This window comes from Oncorhynchus keta, chromosome 2, assembly GCF_023373465.1.
Source record: "Oncorhynchus keta strain PuntledgeMale-10-30-2019 chromosome 2, Oket_V2, whole genome shotgun sequence".
Lineage (NCBI taxonomy): Eukaryota > Metazoa > Chordata > Actinopteri > Salmoniformes > Salmonidae > Oncorhynchus > Oncorhynchus keta.
In genome coordinates this window covers 42560310-42579828 of record NC_068422.1, presented here as the reverse complement: position 1 = coordinate 42579828, position 19519 = coordinate 42560310, and the positions used below count along the sequence as shown (strand labels likewise).

General features: G+C 40.1%; 1 protein-coding gene across 2 annotated transcripts; it reads left to right on the top strand.

The window, feature by feature from the left end:
* The first annotated feature begins 634 nt into the window (after positions 1–634).
* On the top strand, positions 635–19142 carry LOC118400532 (cytosolic phospholipase A2 zeta-like). 2 transcript variants are annotated; one of them, XM_035797488.2, is made up of 20 exons: positions 638–895; positions 1141–1213; positions 1416–1552; positions 3665–3793; positions 3892–3932; positions 4068–4110; positions 5515–5569; positions 12443–12582; positions 12928–13035; positions 13144–13178; positions 13319–13457; positions 13716–13852; positions 13996–14218; positions 14470–14587; positions 14831–14968; positions 15083–15190; positions 17179–17358; positions 17640–17809; positions 18014–18200; positions 18498–19142. In XM_035797488.2, exons 1-20 carry the CDS (start codon positions 887–889, stop codon positions 18707–18709), a joined length of 2382 nt encoding a protein of 793 aa, XP_035653381.1. In that variant the 5' UTR covers positions 638–886; the 3' UTR covers positions 18710–19142. The 2 variants fall into 2 exon arrangements, with proteins under 2 accessions (XP_035653387.1, XP_035653381.1); XM_035797494.2 differs by lacking the exon at positions 18498–19142 and having other exon boundaries at positions 635–895; positions 17640–17790; positions 18014–18163.
* The last annotated feature ends 377 nt before the right edge of the window (positions 19143–19519 follow it).

Here is a 19519-nt window from a genome sequence, read left to right as displayed (position 1 = left end):
GAAGTGGTTGCTTCCTACAATAGCACAACACGTGAGCATTTCTTTGAAAAGCTAGTCAGGTAAAGAGCATTTTCTTTGGTCTTAAAGGGGCAGTGTTGTATTTTGAGCCAGAATTCAGTAAGCTAAGTAGCCAATAGGCAGAAGGTCGCATAATTTGTCATTCTCTGTAATAATGGTATGGAAATAATGAACTTTATTTTGAAAAGCGGTTTCTTGAATCAAACAACACTTTTTCAGTCACCTCCTTATCTTAAGGACAAGTGGATAAGCAGGTTTTAATGTCAAGCCCAGTATAATTTTTCCTAAAGTCTCTTGCAATGTAGGCCTACATTGAACAACACACACATTTTTCCATGTCAAAATGTCATGGGATGCATTTTCTCCATTGTTTTATCATTCTGATAGGCCTATATTATGATCAGAAAGCCACAGTAGCCTACTTGGCCACTGTTATAACTGTAACTTAAAGTGGGTACAGCCTCATTGTTCACAATAAACGCGTGCCAGAAGTTGCACAGAATTTTCACAAAGTTCAAGTTTGTGCTCAGCAAACCTGAAATTTGATCAGTGCTTACATTTTTTTTTTTTTGTGAACATTGCACACCCGCCCATTCGTTTCCTTGAGGCTACCACTCTGGACCATTTTTTTTTCGTCAAGCATTATTAGCCAGATAGTGATCCTTTTGTGCAAAAAAACCAAGAATTTAGGCCATCCCATCTGGCATTGAGACCCCTGGTTTCCTGTGTTGGACATGCCTGAGCCTGAAAACAGTGTGTCCTCTATTATGCCTCACCTGCATAGTGTATTTACCTTCCACTCTTCAGGGAGAAGGATTCCCAGCAGCTGACAGGCTCTTCAATTCTTTGGGAGGAACATTCACTAACCATGATGAAGGTACAGTACTTCTCTATATTTTAAAGTGTATGCTATAGATCATGCACAAAACATTGTTTATCTCGTCCAGGTGCTTTCATGTTTGAAATGTATCCATTAGAATTATGCAGGTGCTTAATGTATCTACTATATAAAAAGTATTGTTCCTCACTACACCCTTCAGCACTTTTTTTTCCAGAATATGTAGGGTGTATGTGTGTTGTATTTCTGTAACTATGTCTGTATGTTTTTGCCTCCCCTGTTAGAGAAGGGTTAAGACCTACCAGAGCCTGACTGTTACCGTACTCCGAGCAAAAAACAACCAATCTCATGATTATTGTGAGTCATATTGTTTTCGCCTTGTGCATACCTTTCATAGATTTCTAAATTCATTTTCAGAGCAGACACTTTTTTGGGTGAAAAAAACAACAACTGAACTACCACTTAAGTTTTTAGTTAAGGTCTTTGATCTGTTTATACATACAAAGACCTACCTGCTATTGGCAAAACTATTTTGTAACAGTCCTGTTTTGTTTTACAGGGTCTGAGTCGGACTGTTATGTTATTGTACGCCTCCCCACAGCTTCTGCCAGGTCTCACCGTACTAAGACGGTGCCCAACAGCAAGACCCCAGAGTGGAATGAGAGTTTCCACTTCAGGGTCCACCGTCATGTCAAGGTACGTTCCCTCACACAATAGGCCAATCACTAGGCAGAGTTACCCATAGGGACATAGTGTTCCTAAAACCTATGTATTTACACATGCAGTGCCTTCAGAAAGTACTTGCAACTCTTTACTTTTTTCACATGTTGTGTTACAGCCTGATTTTTAAAATGGATTCAATTTAGTTTTTTTTGTCACTGGCCTCTACACACAATACCCCATGATGCCAAAGTTGAATTATGAAATGTCTGGAGTCAACCCCTTTGTTATTGCAAGCCTAAATAAATGTGACAGAGCGTGAAGACATTTGAAAAGAATAATGGGCAAATGTTGCACAATCCAGGTGTGGAATGCTCTTAGAGAAAGACTCACCGCTGTGTTCGCTGCCAAAGGTGCTTCTACATGTGTGAATACTTATGTAAATGTAATAATTCTGCATTTCATTTTGAATAAATCCGGAATTCATTTTGAATAAGATGAAATTCTAAAACCATGTTTTCACTTTGTTATTATGGGGTATTGTGTGTAGATGGGTGAGAAAAAAAGGAATCATGTATTCCATTTTGAATTCAGGTTGCAACACAACAGAATGTGGAATAAGTCAAGGGGTATGAATACTTTCTAAAGGTACTGTAAGTAGGTAGGGTGCAATGACATTGTAGCCACCCATTTGGGGTATTTGGTCATGCTGGTAATAGCCTGGTTGCCAGGTCTGCTCAGCATTACATTACACACCTTGCCACTCCTGTCATTTGCCAAAGAGACTTGCCTTACGGCAATCTTCAAATATGAACATTAATGAGCTTGAGGTGGTCAGAGGATTCAAGTCTGATTCGATAACCCTCACAGCTATCATCCAATCGCAGTGTTTATGAAAGTTAGACTGATAGAAAAATGTTCAAAGTTAATTCATACATTTGATTGGAAACATTCTAACATTTGGCATTCCTGCACCTCTCTGACACATTCCGGTTTAATGCATTCAGTTTTGCAACTGACTAGGTATCCCCTTACCAATTCTGACGTAATACATGTAATTGTAAACATAAACACTGGGCGAGAGGAGAACAGAGTATTCAACTTCATTGTATTTTTACCAGCGGCCAATGTGATCACACCAGAGAAGCTCTCACCATTCAAACTTCCCTCCTAGTTGACAAGATGTAGCCTATATACTTGTTTTTCTTCCTGAAATATATATACATTTTTTAATTGATCGGAATAAGTGACCAAACTATATAGCTACTACTGGGACACACATTGAACTAGGCTACTATAGCGAGAGGATGGATGAGAGAGAGGCCAGTGGAGATGCATGAATTGCGCCATGGAACAGAAGACGGATGAGTAAATTAAAAGTTATTTAATTGGCTGGGCAATTTAATCCACCAAGTATTCAGACCCCTTGATTTTTCCCACATTTTGTTACATTACAGCCTTATTCTAAAATTGATTACGTAAAACATTTTCCTCAGCAATCTACACACAATACCCCATAAGGATAAAACAAAAACAGGTTTTTAAACATTTTTACAAATGTGTTCCAAATAAAAAACAGAAATCCCTTATTTACATATGTATTCTGACCCTTTGCTGTGAGACTCGAAATTGAGCTCAGGTGCATCCTGTTTCCATTGATCATCCGTTTTGACATTCCTGCAGTTTGTGTCTATAGAAATCGAATATCTGTCTAACTGATTCGCTCTGCAGTCAGCAACTGCGCCATAAATCAGTCTGCATCTTGAAACTTGAGATGGTGACCTTTTGAGCTGCAGAGACATGTAATCAGAACCTGTTCCTTCCCTGCCAGAAATGGAATAACAATAATTACACAATCACACATTTTATTGGAACACAAATTGAATTGTAACACGTAAAAAAATGCATTCTACCCAGCTTTTCTTTCACAAACCCCTGAAAAGCTAGTTTGGAGTGCATTTTTATTTCCTTAATATATTGGAAATAGGTTATCAAGCTGTTTCACATGCCATGGAATGAGAGATTGTATCTCATTAGTTTACCCATTATAGTATAAAACAGACATGCATTGTCTTGTTGTAATATACTGTAAATCAAAATACATCCAAACGTGGTAAAATGGAGTAAGAGATGCCCTTGTCTTTTCAGAATATCGTGGAGTTGACGATGTACGATGAGGACAGTATCATGGGTGATGACTTGTGCTCCATTGTAGTGTTTGACATCAGTAACCTCACACCTGGGAAGAAGGAGACCAAGACCTTCCTCAGTGAACCGGTAGGACTATTATAGGACTAAAGATTAGAGCTAGAATATGTCATTAATTAAATCCATGTAGCCTATGTTTAGTCTCCTATGCCATCTCTCTATTTCAGACCACATATGAATTGTGGGTTGAGTTTGAGTTGCTGGAGAGGTGAGTGACAACTGACATCCATACCATTGTCAGACTACTTTCAAAGAAGGTGCTGAAATAGTCACATTTTTGTTACAGTAAAAAGGTATTCCATGACTGACAACAGTTTGTGTTCCCTGTGTGCCCTGTTTGCAGTAAAGAGCATGCTGGTGACTATCTCTCTAATGGTGTACTAGTGGTAAGGACATGATCGTATGTTTTATCATTCTAAGGCAAAGTCAGCATAACAAGGATGATCATAGAGGGATAATGATGAGGTCAATAATGAAAGGACATGGTAATGTGCTGTGAGAAACAGACAATTATTTGTATTTAATACTGTGCGTTCGGAAAGTATTCAGACCCCTTCCCTTTTTCTAAATTTTGTTACTTTACAGCCGTATTCTAAAATGTATTAAATTCCTCATTAATGACAAAGCAAAATAAAAATGTATGCAAATGTGTGTATATATATATAACAGTTGACAGTGCATGTCAGAGCAAAAACCAAGCCATGAGGTCGAATGAATGGTCCATAGAGCTCTGAGACAGGATTTTGGGGGGTCTGGGGAAGGGTACCAAAAAATGTCTGCAGCATTGAAGGTCCCCAAGAACACAGTGACCTTCATCATTCTTAAATGGAAGAAGTTTGTAACCACCAAGACTCTTCCTAGAGCTGCCCGCCCGGACAAGCTGCGCAATCGGGGGTGAAGGGCCTTGGTCAGGGAAGTGACCAAGAACCCAATGGTCACTGTGACAGAGCTCCAGAGTTCATCTGTGGCAATGGGAGAACCTTCCAGAAGGACAACCATCTCTGCAGCACTCCACCAATCAGGCCTTTACGGTAGAGTGGCCAGACGGAAGCCACTCCTCAGTAAAAGGCACATGACAGCCCGCTTGGAGTTTGCCAAAAGGCACCTAAAGGCTCTCAGACAATGAGAAACAAGATTCTTTGGTCTGATAAAACCGAAATTGAATGCCAAGGGTCACGTCTGTAGGAAACCTGGCACCATCCCTATGGTGAAGCATAGTGGTGGCAGCATCATCATACTCTGGGGATGTTTTTCAGCGACTGGGACTGGGAGACTAGTCAGGATCGAGGGAAAGATAAATTGAGAGAAGTACATTCCCCATTGAACCTGACAGACATTGCATTTACATTTAAGTCATTTAGCAGACGCTCTTATCCAGAGCGACTTACAAATTGGTGCATTCACCTTATGAGATCCAGTGGAACAGTCAAGAGCTTGAGAGGATCTGCAGAGAAGAATGGGAGAAACTCCCCAAATACAGGTGTAGCATCATATCCAAGAATACTTGGCTGTAATCGCTGCCAAAGGTGCTTCAACAAAGTTTTTGCAAAACCTGTTTTTGATTTGTCATTATGGGTTATTGTGTGCAGATTGAGCGGTGTTTTCAATTTTTTTTAAATCCATTTTAAAATAAGACTAATGTAACAATGTGGAAAAAGTCAAGGGGTCTGTATACTTTCTGAATGCAAAGTACATGTAATGTACTATTGTACAAAATGAAGGAAAGAACTTGTCATCCACAAACAGAAGGCTATTCTATTGGCTGATCATTGCAGTATATTTTGTCCTAGGCCTCCACATTCTCTACTGTGGATGTGAATGTGGAAAAGCTGATGAACACTGCCAGTGAGTATTATTGTGTCATGTCTGTAACTGATTCTTTCTGGCGCCGGCACTGCAGTCAGCAACTGCGCCATAAATCAGTCTGCATATTGAAACTTGAGATTGTGAGATGGTGACCTTTTGAGCTGCAGAGACATGTAATCAGAAAACCTGTTCCTTCCCTACCAGAAATGGAATAACAATAATTACACAATCACACATTTTATTGGAACACAAATTGAATTGTAACACATTTAAAAAAATCATTCTACCCAGCTTTTCTTTCACAAACCCCTGAAAAGTTAGTTTGGAGTGCATTTTTCTCCAGGTGCCTGTTAAAGAGTTTGCCATTTACTTGACCCGTAAAACAGGTTTAAACTTACAGTCTACAGTCTTAAGACTATCCCTGGGGCAAAGTTGGTTGCATTATTGTCATTATCAGTTCCTGGTTTGAGTTAGTTCTGCCTGTTCAGTGTCAGGACAGGCCTGAGGGATGTTCACTTTGTTATTAGTATTTGCATTCTTCCTAACCCAGTTGCTTCCCTCTATAGTCCTGACAAGAGGAGTGACCACGTTTACATGCGTTTACATGTTTTATTCGGGATAAGTTCATATGGGTTAAATGGAATAGTAACTGAAATCTGGACACTGACTGTAGGTCTATAACCTCTCACATGTAGCATAATATAATATAAACTCCTGCAGAATTATGCACTTCTCTCAGTAAAATGATACAACAAATGTAATTTTGTCTCGGGAACAGGAGTGGAGAAATTATTTATTTTATCTCTTTAGAAAATGAGAATGCGCGTGTCACTTGTTATCTTTAACACTGTTATGCAAGCAGACAGCATTTCAACCACATAAAATATGCACCCAAGAAGAACTGAAGTCTTATCAGAGACATGTTTAATCTTTTTCTCAGCTTTTAATTTCCTTAACCGGTCAAGCTGATTACATTTGGACATTTTGCACAGGAACAATCTTTCCACTGTTTTGGAGGTATTGTGTTTTCTCTCCGGTCCCTAAACAAAACAGACAGCTTTACAGGTGTTAACTAAATTACTAATAAATTAATTCTATTGATGTTATTCTGGTGAACACTACTTTATTTAGTCTTCTGGGCAACAAGTTATGACAGAAGCGAAGCTGCATGTATCTAAGTATAGTTGACAAACATGTCGGAAATTATACAATGCCCTACCAAAATGTCGTAAATTGTAAGCCAAAACGTATCTAAATTAGGGGTAAAAGTAGCCTAAGCCAGTAGGCTACACTGTCCAGTACAATTTATCAGCAAAATAAAGTATAATGGAATTATTATGGTGGATCGATCTGCACATGACTGGTTCTAAAATCTGATAGGATTTTTCTATTGGATTCTTGTATTGGAATCCTATAGGATCCTATAAGATACTTTAGGATTGTATCAAATCCCATAGCGGTCCAATAGGACTGGTTCCAAATTCTGAATTTGAATCACTCCCATATTGTGGTGGTGTGTTGAAGAGGTTGAGAACCTCTTCAATTGTCACTGGTGTGAGTAGGCAAAGAGATGGAGATTGTGCTCCGGAGCGATACGGGACAGAGACTGTTCCTCAGTTTACTGGTCTTTAATCTTGATTGCAGTTGAACATAAATGTTCAAGTTTCTGTTCCATATTTAGCTGTGATATTGCCCAATAAAGCTACATATTACAGTAGATTATTTCATATTATTTCCGCTAATTTCCTGTACGTGGAGAGTATGTGTTACTGCATTACACAACCTCACACTTTGACCAAATCGAATTGAGGGTAATTACACGTCCTTTTTACCACAGATCAGATTTGTCAGTCGAATTTTACTATCAATTTTCAAACTCAAATGGCAGAGGAAATTCGGGGCGCTCTGAAGTCGCTGGCTTCACACAAATACATGGCTTTGAGAGTCAAACGTTCACTCCAATAACAGCCAACTCTTGTCACTGTTGATATACTATGTTTTTGAAAGAAGAAGAAAAATGTCCATTAAAATAACATCAAATTGATCGGAAATGCAGTGTAGACATTGTTAATGTTGTAAATGACTATTGTAGCTGGAAACAGTTGATTTTTTAAAATGGCATTTCTACATAGGCATACAGAGGCCCATTATCAGCAACCATCACTCCTGTGTTCCAATGGCACGTTGTGTTAGCTAATCCAAGTTGATCCTTTCTAAAGGCTAATTGATCATTAGAAAACCATTTTGCAATTATGTTAGCACAGCTGAAAACTGTTGTGCTTATTAAGGAAGCAATAAAACTGGTCTTTAGACTAGTTGAGTATCTGGAGCATCAGCATTTGTGGGTTTGATTACAGGCTCAAAATGGCCCGAAACAAAGAACTTTCTTCTGAAACTCATCAGTCTATACTTGTTCTGAGAAATGAAGGCTATTGCCAAGAAACTGAAGATCTCGTACAACGCTGTGTACTACTCCCTTCAAAGAACAGTGCAAACTGGCTGTAACCAGAATAGAAAGAGGAGTGGGAGGCCCCAGTGCACAACTGAGCAAGAGGACAAGTACATTAGATTGTCTAGTTTGAGAAACAAATGCCTCACAAGTCCTCAACTGGCAGCTTCATTAAATAGTACCCACAAAACAACCATATCAACAGTGAAGACTAAAACTTAAAGACTTAAAACTTCTTAGGGATAGCCCTTTTTTTCAATTTTCGTCTAAATTACATCTAACTGCCTGTAGCTCAACCCTGAAGCAAGGATATGCATATTCTTGGTACCATTTGAATGGAAACACTTTGAAGTTTGTGGAAATTGTAAAGCAATGTAGGAGAATATAACATAATAGATCTGGTAGAAGAAAACACAAAGAAATACCTTTTTTCTAGCACCATCTACCACCATCCAGCCATCACTCTGGTTGTAATTCCAATAGTGTCCACAAGATAGCAGCAGTGTATGTGCAAAGTTTCAGACGGATAACTTGAAGAATGAGTGAAGTCCCCAGGTACATTTGAGCATATCGTGAAGGAAAAATTCACATTCATATTGCATTTTTCTGCAAGAATATCGTCAAATCTGTATACTTGGACTTTGATTTAGCTTTCCAAGTATTAGTAGCCATATTATATGTTCAACATTTGCAAAACAACTAGTTTGCATAACTTCATAACTCTGAATATTCTCCGAATTTTTGTCCAAAATGAAAAGGCATGCTGTTGTACAAGGTTAGTAGCTACATTTTACGACATATACGTTGTTTTCCGGATAGTCCCGTAAAGCCCAGCTCATTGGCTATCTAGCTAGCTTTGTTTGACCTCGTTTGGTGCTTATTTGACAAAGATTCAGTCGTTCAATGATGACCGCCCGCGTCATCGGCGTGCCATGAAGGCATCGCTCTCTGACCAAATATGGTGTTGTATAGGTTATACTACACCCCTAATGATATAGTGAAGTCTTGTTACGTTCTAGGATCTCTGAGGAATAAATACGAACGTGATTTGACTCGTTGAAACAACGTTTAGGGTGAGATTTTTACAGATTCCTTCCTTTGCAAATTGAACGAGTGGAAATACAAAATCGATCGTGCATGCTATATCGACCTTTTTAGGATATGAAAAATGATTTTATCTAACAAAACAACACTTCATGTTATCTCTGGGACCCTTTGAATGATTAATCAGAGCAATATTTCAGAACGTAAGTACACATTTCACCTTCAAGGGTGAATTTATCAAACCTACTGCAGTGAAAAAAACTTTTGTTGTTAGGAGCCCTCCTCAAACAACAGCATGGTATTTTTTTCGCAGAAAGAGCACCTGTAAAGTGGGCTGTGCAGTTATATGAACAAGAATTTAAGCTTTCAGCCAATGTAAGACACTTATATGTACCGACATTTGTTTCTCTAAAATATGCGATCTTGACATAAGACGCTGCATGATTTACAATTGTTCCGTTGACGAGACGTCAATTGACGGGACGCCAATTTATTTTTATTGGCCAGTCTGAGATATGGCTTTTTCTTTGCAATTTTGCAAAGAAAGTACTTAAGTAGTACTTGAAAGTCTTTTTTACTTAAGTACTTTACACCACTGCTGTATTCACAAGTTCTTGCATTCACGCACAGTGTAGGATAAAACAGGTAGAATATTAATGTTAGAAAATCAGAGATCCTCTGCACAGCCACAGGTGGTGAACTGAACTTGGTAGTTAATTAATACTGCAAGCATGTGCTAGCTGTGACGTCAGTCCTTCTTAAAGGAACAGTCTTGAAGGTGAATAAAACAGAAATGAATATTGAACTGTTGTTTCCGATCAACTAAAATGTTGTAATTAATGTTATGTTGTATAGGAACTTACGGCAATAACTTGTTATTTATTGGGTTCAATTAAGAAATAAAAGTTCTATTTGATTTCCAATAGGGGGGAAAAGTAATCCAATAGAATTCTGATACAGGTGACACAAAATCCTATAGGACTGCCAGAATCCTATAGGATTCTATTGGAAAAATCATTAATTCTATAGGGTATTTTGACTAGGGCCATGATATGCGAAACTGAGCCTACTGTATACAGACCGCAAAAAAACAACAGTAAACCACAGTATCCCATCTAAGATCAGTATATCCCAGGCACCTTATCCGTGTTACTCATATCCAATTTAGACGCTTTTTCATGTTATTGTAAATGGGTTATGATGTTCATAAGCTATGTGTCAACTCAAAAACAGAATACTTGAGTAACCCGAATAATAACAGGATATTGTTGGGCGTGTAAACGTGGCCAGTGACTATAAGTGCCACTTATTTACCCACTTTATATTTATATACTGTATTCTAGTCATGGCTCATCCTATATAACTACTGCAATAGACTCATTTTCTATTCACATACTGTCTATACACACCACTCACACACATATTCACATACACTCTGGTCCGGAAGCTAATTTCCTGCAATTATATCCATTTTGCCATGGAGTTTTATACTGTGTATTTAAATACTGTATTCTTGACATAGCTCACTCTACTATTTCTACTACTGTAAATTGCATTTTAGTTCAACTGTTTATACACACCGCCATATGTATTTATATAATAGATTATTTACATAGCTCACTCTATATCTACTGCTGTACATATCATTCTTAGTATATCTTGTGTAAATTCAACCGGTGTGCATACGTATAGATTGCATTTGGATTACTGTTACAGTGCTATTTCAGTTATTAATTAGATTCATTAGATTCAGTACCAGCCAAAAGTATCAGTCAAACGTTTGGACACACCTACTCATTCCAGAGTTTTTCTTTATTCATACTATTTTGTAGAATAATAGTGAAGATATCTAAACTATGAAATAACACTAACACACACAATAACAGTAAGCAAAAAAGTGTTAAACAAGTCAAACTATATTTTATATACTTCAAAGAAGCCACCCTTTACCTTGATGACAGCTTTGCACACTCTTGGCATTCTCTCAACCAGCTTCATGAAGTAGTCACCTGGAATGCATTTCAATTAACAGGTGTGTCTTGTTAAAAGTTCATTTGTGGAATTTCTTTCCTTCATGCGTTTGAGCCAATCTTGTTATGACAAGATAGGGGAAGATAGCCTTATTTGGTAAAAGACCAAGTCCATATAATGCAAGAACAGATCAAATAAGCAAAGAGAAATGACAGTCCATTACTTCAATACGTGAAAGTCAGTCAATCCGGACAATTTCAATAGCTTTCTTCAAGTGCAGTTGCAAAAACCATCAAGCGCTATGATGAAACTTGCTCTCATGAGGACCGCCACAGGAAAGGAAGACCCAGTTACCTCTGCTGCAAAGGATAAGTTCAGTAGAGTTACCAGCCTCAGAAATTGCAGACTTAATAAATGCTTCAGAGTTCAAGTAGCAGACACATCTCAACATCAACTGTTCAGAGTAGACTGTGGGAATCAGGCATTCATGGTCGAAACTACTACTAAAGGACACCAATAAGAAGACTTGTTTGGGCCAAGACATATGAGCAATGGACATTAGACTGGTGGAAATCTGCCCTTTGGTCTGATGAGTCCAAATTTTAGATTTTTGTTTCCAACCGCTGTGTCTTTGTGAGACACAGAGTAGGTGAATGGATGATCTCCGCATGTGTGGTTTCCACCGTGAAGCATGGAGGTGGTGTGGGGGGTGCTTTGCTGGTCATACTGTCAGTAATTTATTTAGAATTCAAGACACACTTAACCAGAATGGCTACCACAGCATTCTGCAGCGATATGCCATCCCACCTGGTTTGCTCTTAGTGGGACTATCATTTGTTTTTAAACAGGACAAAAATAGGACAATGATTGGAGTGCTGCATCAGATGACCTGGCCTCCACAATCACACGACTGGGATGAGTTGTACTGCAGAGTGAAGGAAAAGTAGCCAACAAGTGCTCAGCATATGTGGGAACTCCTTCAATACTGTTGGAAAAGCATGAAGCTGGTTGAAGAATGCCAAGAGTGTGCATAGCTGTCATCAAGGCAAAGGGTGGCTACTTTAAAGATTCTCAAATATAAAATATATTTTGATTTGTTTAATACTGTTTTGGTTACTACATGATTCCATATGTGTTATTTCATAGTTTTGATGTCTTCACTATTATTCTACAATGTAGAAAATAGTAAAAATAAATAAAAACCCTTGAAGGACTACAGTAGGTGTATCCAAACTTTTGACTGGTACTGTATATATATTTGTGTGCTGTTTGACATTATACTGCATTGTTAGGAGCTAGTAACAAGCATTTTGTTGCACCCGCTATAACATCTGCTAAACTGTGTACGCAACCAATAAACGTTGATTTGTTTTCTAAATACACCCCAATGTATGAATTGTATATCATAAAGCACTCAACTGAGCAACCAATCTATGTTATTGTTCTAGTGGAGCAGAATGTGGTACTGAAACTGTGTGGGGCCTTTCAAGAAGAACATAAGATTCTTGCTCCTGAAGAAACATCGAAACTGGCCAAAACCGTACGCTACTACATCAACAGAGACTTGGAGACGGAGCTTGGCTTGACGGTGCGGTTAACTGATCGTTTTATTTCATTTTATTTTATTTAATCTTTATTTAACCAGGTAGGCTAGTTGAGAACAAGTTCTCATTTACAACTGTGACCTGGCCAAGATAAAGCAAAGCAGTGCGACACAAACAACAGAGTTACACATGGAATAAACAAACATACAGTCAATAACACAATAGAAAAAGTCTATATACAGTGTGTGCAAATGAGGTAAGATAAGGGACTGAAGGCAATAAATAGGCCATAGTGGCAAAATACTTTACTTGACCAATATCTTCCTTATCATCATCCAAGTTCCATATGATTTGTAAAAATCCCACTATCATATTTCTTGTATCCCCAGGATAAATTGGGTGAGATAGAAGGTGCAACTATCACTGGAGTATCTGCTGTTCCACTCCAGCATCTTCCAGCCAGTAATGACTTCAAAGTATCTTTATCCGTGGGAGAGGTACAGTAGACCACATTCTAGTCTTTGCCATAAAGATCCAAGGAAAGATTATTGATGAAGGGTGTTTGTAAAGCCTATATGACTTACGTGGACACTGCCCCTTCACAGGACATGGTGGATCTACATTTGAGAGCAGAGGACTGGTAAAGTGGTTCCTTTTTACGAGAAAAAAACCGTCAGTATTTCATTTAGAAGTATACAAACACAAGGCATGAGTTGTTATTGTTGTAAGATACTGTGTGCGTGCTTGTGTGCGTGTTTTATGGCCCCTGTCAATCCACAGCCTGGATGATGAATTTGAGGTGCGTCTTGATTTTGACATCCCTCCAGAGGAAAAAGAATTCCTGAAGAAAAGAAAGGTGCTAGTGGGTCAGGCCTTACAAAAGGAGTTGGGCCTCAGCTCGGCCCCTGACCCTAAAAAGGTACATGGTGATGAGTTTTATGCACTTATTACACACTGCACCAATGGCTGCTTGTCATCCATAATTTACACACTAATGAAGAATATTGATGCTGACCAAATATGTTTGTGTTTTTCCAGTCTCATGAAAGACATTGTTGTGGGGAATTGGTTTATTTCTACTGTGGTGTCATTCACTGTAATTACGGAACAAGTCTCAAACAGGTTGACTGACAGATGGAAGATCCAACCAGAGATGGTGTTTGTCTTTTTCACCCAGGTGCCTGTTATAGCTGTGGTTGGCTCAGGGGGAGGGACCAGAGCAATGACTGGCTTGTATGGTAGTCTGAAGGGGCTGCAGAGACTGGGCCTACTGGATGCTATGAGCTATATCACTGGTGTGTCAGGCTCCACATGGTGAGCATGGAATTTATCTCCATTGCAATTAAATAGGCCGTATCCAATAAGCAAAATGAATGAAGGAGTGAATGAACACACACATGCCAGTTTATACTACTGAGACCCATACTTATGTGACATAACAAATTCCTGTTCAACAGGGCCTTAGCGACGCTGTATCAGGAAGCAGATTGGTCACAGTGTGATATGGATGAGTCCATCTCAGCTATGGAGGGGGAGATCACCAAGAGTTTCCTCAGTGCCTTCACCCCTGAGAAGCTGCAGTACTACAGACACCAGATGGAGGAGAAAGAGAAGGAGGGTCATATGGTGTCACTCATAGACATGTGGGGTCTGGTCATCGAGCACTGCCTGTATGGGAAGGTACAACAGCCTACTTTACAATACACACTGTACTAATCACACTTCAATGGGAAGGAGTTTCGCGGAAATAGTTGTTGCCTGTAATTATAGTGCTTTTTATTTAATTGAAACTATGGAATGTTTTTCCCACAGCCACAATTAGTGTCTTATCTCTTTCACACAGAGTTATGATGCTTTACATATTTTAACATTTTGCGAAGTTGCTTGGAACAGCCTGTGACAGAATGATTTCTCCAATGTGTGATTTGTAGGAGAACACCAGTACTCTGTCTGACCAGCAGAAGGCTGTATCAGAGGGACAGAACCCTTTACCCATCTGCACTGCTGTCAACCTGAAAGATGGAGTGAAAGACACCACAAGAGAACTTGGTAAAGCTGTTCTAGCATCTTATGTTTGATAATATGTATTTTAATGCAACCCAAACAGTGGTCCACATGTTGAATCAAGGAATATTGTAACAGAATGTTGGTGTTAACTTGTATGTTATTTACATATCTTTATGTATCCAGGTAATACACCAAACTTATGTTGCGCGTGTCAAATCAAAAGTGCTATACAACCGATTTGAAAAATTGCAGTTGGAGTTGAAATGGCTGTTCCTATCATTTTAGAGTGGTGTGAGTTCACACCATATGAGGTGGGCATTCCAAAGTATGGCGCCTACATCCATGCGGAGGACTTCGGGAGTGAATTCTACCTTGGTCACCTAGTCAAAAAACATCCAGCGATACGTACCTCATATCTGCTTGGTGAGAGATCACTTATTTGTGTGTGCATGCGTGTGCAAAATGTATCTATGAATTTCAATGTAAATGCAATACTTTTTACAACGGTTGTGGGCACCTCTGCCTCTGTGTTGACAGGTCTTTGGAGCAGTGTCTTCTCTCTTAACCTGACCCAGCTTTGGAGATTTGCAACTGGAGGTCAGCCATCCTGGAGCCCATGGCTGGGTGAAGATGTCAACAAAATAGGTCAAATCAAATGAACTTTTATTGGTCACATACACGTGATTAGCAGATATTATCATGGGTGTAGCGAAATGCTTGTGCTTCTAGCTCTGACAATGCAGTAATATCTAACAAGTAATATGTAACAAATTACACAACATATACCCAATACACATAAATCTAAGTAGGAATGAATTAAAACTACACTGCTCAAAACAATGTAACTCCAAGTCAATCACACTTCTGTGAAATCAAACTGTCCACTTAGGAAGCAACACTGATTGACAATCAATTACAAATGCTGTTGTGCAAATGGAATAGACAACAGGTGGAAATTATAGGCAATTAGCAAGACACCCCCAATAAAGGAGTGGTTCTGCAGGTGGTGACCACAGACCACTTCTCAGTTCCTATGCTTCCTGGCTGATGTTTTGGTCACTTTTGAATGCTGGCGGTGCTTTCACTCTAGTGATAGCATGAGACGGAGTCTACAACCCACACAAGTGGCTCAGGTAGTGCAGCTCATCCAGGATGGAACATCAATGCGAGCTGTGGCAAGAAGGTTTGCTGTGTCTGTCAGCGTAGTGTCCAGAGCATGGAGGCGCTACCAGGAGACAGGCCAGTACACCAGGAGACGTGGAAGTGACTAGTGTTCCAATCCTTGAAGTGGCAGCAGCCTCTAATGTGCTAGGGATGGCTGTTTAACAGTCTGATGGCCTTGAGATAGAAGCTGTTTTCAGTCTCTCGGTCCCAGCTTTGATGCACCTGTACTGACCTCGCCTTCTGGATGATAGTGGGGTGAACAGGCAGTGGCTCAGGTGGTTGATGTCCATGATGATCTTTTTGGCCTTCCGGTGACATCAGGTGCTGTAGGTGTCCTGGAGGGCAGCTAGTTTGCCCCTGGTAATGCGTTGGGCAGACCGCACCACCCTCTGGAAAGCCCTGTGGTTGCGGGCGGTGCAGTTGCCATACCAGGCGGTGATACAGCCCGACAGGATGCTTTCAATTGTGCATCTGTAAAAGTGTGTGAGGGTTTTAGGTGACAAGCCACATTTCTTTAGCCTCCTGAGGTTGAAGAGGTTCTTTTGCGCCTTCTTCACCACACTGTCTGTGTGGGTGGTCCATTTCAGTTTGTCAGTGATGTGTACACCAAAGAACTTGAAGCTTTCCACCTTCTCCACTGCGGTACCGTCGATGTAGATAGGGAGGTGCACCCTATGCTGTTTCCTGAAGTCCACGATCATCTCCTTTGTTTTGTTGACGTTGAGTGAGAGGTTGTTTTCCAGGCATAACACTCCCAGAGCCCTCACCTCCCCCTCAGTAGGCTGACTCGTCATCGTTGGTACTCAAGCCTACTACTGTTGTGTCGTCTGCAAAGTTGATGATTGAGTTGGAGGCGTGCTTGGCTATGCAGTCATGGGTGAACAGCGAGTACAAGAGGGGGCTGAGCACACACCCTTGTGGGTCCCCAGTGTTGGATCAGCGGAGAGGATCGTTTGGTCTAGGGATGTTTCCTACTTTCAGGGTTCAGATGCAGGGCCTCGACCTTAATGATGAGCTTGGAGGGTGCTATGGTGTTGATAGTCAATAATCAGCATTCTTACATAGGTATTCTCCTTGTCCAGATAGGATAGGGCAGTGTGCAGAGTGATGGCGATAGCATCGTCTGTGGATCGGTTGGTCTAAGGTGTCAGGTAAGGTAGAGGTGATTATGACCCTTTACTAGTCACTCAAAGCACTTCTTGATGACAGAGGTGAGTGCTATGGGGCGATAGTTATTAAGTTCAGTTAAATTTGCCTTCTTGGGTACAGGAACAAAGGTGGCCATCTTGAAGCATGTGGGGACAGCAGACAGGGATAGGGAGATATTGAATATGCCCTTAAACACACCAGCCAGCTGGTCTGCACATGCTCGGAGGATGCGGCTAGGGTCTCTATACTATACTGTTCTACAGCCAAACTCTGTGGCAATATTTCAGTTATTTGACACCCCTCAAATTCTTCCTCCAAAGAAACCGACAATGAACCAACCACCCTGGACACCTATCTCTTCAAGCCTGTCACTAACACTGCCTCAGCGCTGACCAGCTTCTTTACCACCCGGCCAGTCATCACTAAGATCTACAACTTTATGCGTGGGTTCTTCCTGCACTGGAACTACAATGACAACAGCAACTTTACTGCCTGGAAAGGTACCATGCATGAACTTCCCCTAACTATTACTGTTAAAACAAATTCAACATTGATTTATTCAAATACTATTGTTGTGTGTGTGTGTGTGTGTGTGTGTGTGTGTGTGTGTGTGTGTGTGTGTGTGTGTGTGTGTGTGTGTGTGTGTGTGTGTGTGTGTGTGTGTGTGTGTGTGTGTGTGTGTGTATGTGTGTGGCACCAACAGTCTATTTATGTATTGTATTATTACTGTATGTAGATTAAGATTATGTTTGCTGAAGTTTTTCTCCCAATGTTGCTGCAGATATGCATCCAGATGCCTTCCCCAACAGATTGACTCCAGCTGACTCCACACTCCACCTGGCAGACTCTGGGTTCTCCATCAACACAGGCTGTCCCCCTGTCTTGAGACCAGAGAGGGCTGTTGATGTCATCATGTCCCTCAACTATTCGTGGTGCGAGGTCCAATTTGAAGTAAATGGGTTGAATTTCTGAATAATGCAAGAGTGAATTTGTGTTGAAAGATGAACAGAGTAGTGTACTTGATAATTTGTTAGATCCACATTTTGCACAGAGGTCTGCACACACACACTAGGCCAGAAGGTGCAAATGACTTGCGTAATGGCCATACACAGAGTTTGAATTTTCTGACTGACATCTCTGTAATCGATCTACCAGGTCCTAAAGAGGACTGAGGTTTACTGCAAAGACCACAGCATCCCCTTCCCCCGCATTGACTTCAGCAGCCTGGAGGGACAGCCCCTGAAAGAGTTATACATCTTTGAGGATGAAAATAACCCCAAGGCTCCCACAGTGCTTCACTTCCCTTTCGTCAACATCTCATTCAAAGAGTTCAAGGCCCCTGGTAAGCACTGTCAAGATGATGGTCATTTTAAAAGAAGCAGAGTGTAGGGGTAGTCAATGAGCTACTGTAGCTAGCTTATAGTTCAAGCTGTCAATAAGCCATTGGCTCTGTGCCTGTCAATCAAATCAATATTCTGTCAATAGAAAATGGTTAATATGTGTTTTAGGGATCAGGGCCAAAGATCATCAAACTTTGTATTGGATTGCACTTTGTTGATATTATTGATCAAACTATAGTCTGATTTTAAGGTTGTTTGATGTTTAAAGCTGATGGTATTGTTATCTTCTCATTCTTTAGGTGTGGCACGTAAGGGTAAGGAGGAGATGATGGCAGGGGATGTTGACGTTAGTACAAGCAGCTCCCCCTACCTCACCAAACACCTGACCTATGCAGCAAAGGACTTCCGGGCACTGACAGACCTTACCTCATACAACATCCAGAACAACAAGGAGAAGATCCTCCAGGCTCTCAGGAAGGTCCTCGAGAGGAAGGTGCCTGTGGAGGAATAGGACCACCATGAGCAGCACGCATGCCATTGACATGAGCCCCTCCATGGAGGAAGAGCGAGAACAACATGCAACCAGATCACAGTCTTTACATTGAGAGGAGCAATTCTAACTGCAATTTCTTGGTGGGATGTCCAGTCTGGTTACACTGTCCATTTGAGACAGTAAGGGAGAGAGGAAGACAGTGCGAAGACATCAGCAGCAGCTTGCTGACTTGATATTGTCAATATATTTTCATGAATTGTATCTTCAATTCAGGGGCCTTGGTTTCAATTTTTTAGATCATAAAGAGCAGAGTATTTTGATATGAGGTTTTGCCTTCTACGTTTTATGATTGATTTATTTTTAGAGAGACCGGCTCTCATTCATTTGCTTGCTTATTATTAGATGTCGTGTCTGAACTATCATTAAATGTGAAGACTGTTATTTTATCAAATCAATTCTCTATGTGTATGTACATTTTACATTTACATTTAAGTCATTTAGCAGACGCTCTTATCCAGAGCGACTTACAAATTGGTATTATTACGTGTTTAAACTAATCATGTACACTTTAATTAACTAGGAAGTCGGGGCATCACGGGAAAATGTTTATATAGTCTATTTCCCGATTTTCACATCTTATCGATCAGTCTTCTATTAATGTATAATTATTACCTCATCAGTTCTCATTACTGAACGTCGCAAACCCTTGGATATCTGCACGAGCCTAAATGATGAATCAGTGATATACAAATTGGCTTAATTATTTATTTGCTAACTAACTAAATAATCACAGAAATACATAACAAACAAACAGTAGTTATTGGTTAC

What these genes read in the sequence shown, in the direction of transcription:
- LOC118400532 (XM_035797488.2), top strand. An exon ending in CAACCAATCTCATGATTATT is followed by an intron (nt 1,214 to 1,415) that starts GTGAGTCATATT and finishes TTTGTTTTACAG; the next exon opens with GGTCTGAGTCGGACTGTTAT. An exon ending in ACGTACCTCATATCTGCTTG is followed by an intron (nt 14,969 to 15,082) that starts GTGAGAGATCAC and finishes CTGTGTTGACAG; the next exon opens with GTCTTTGGAGCAGTGTCTTC.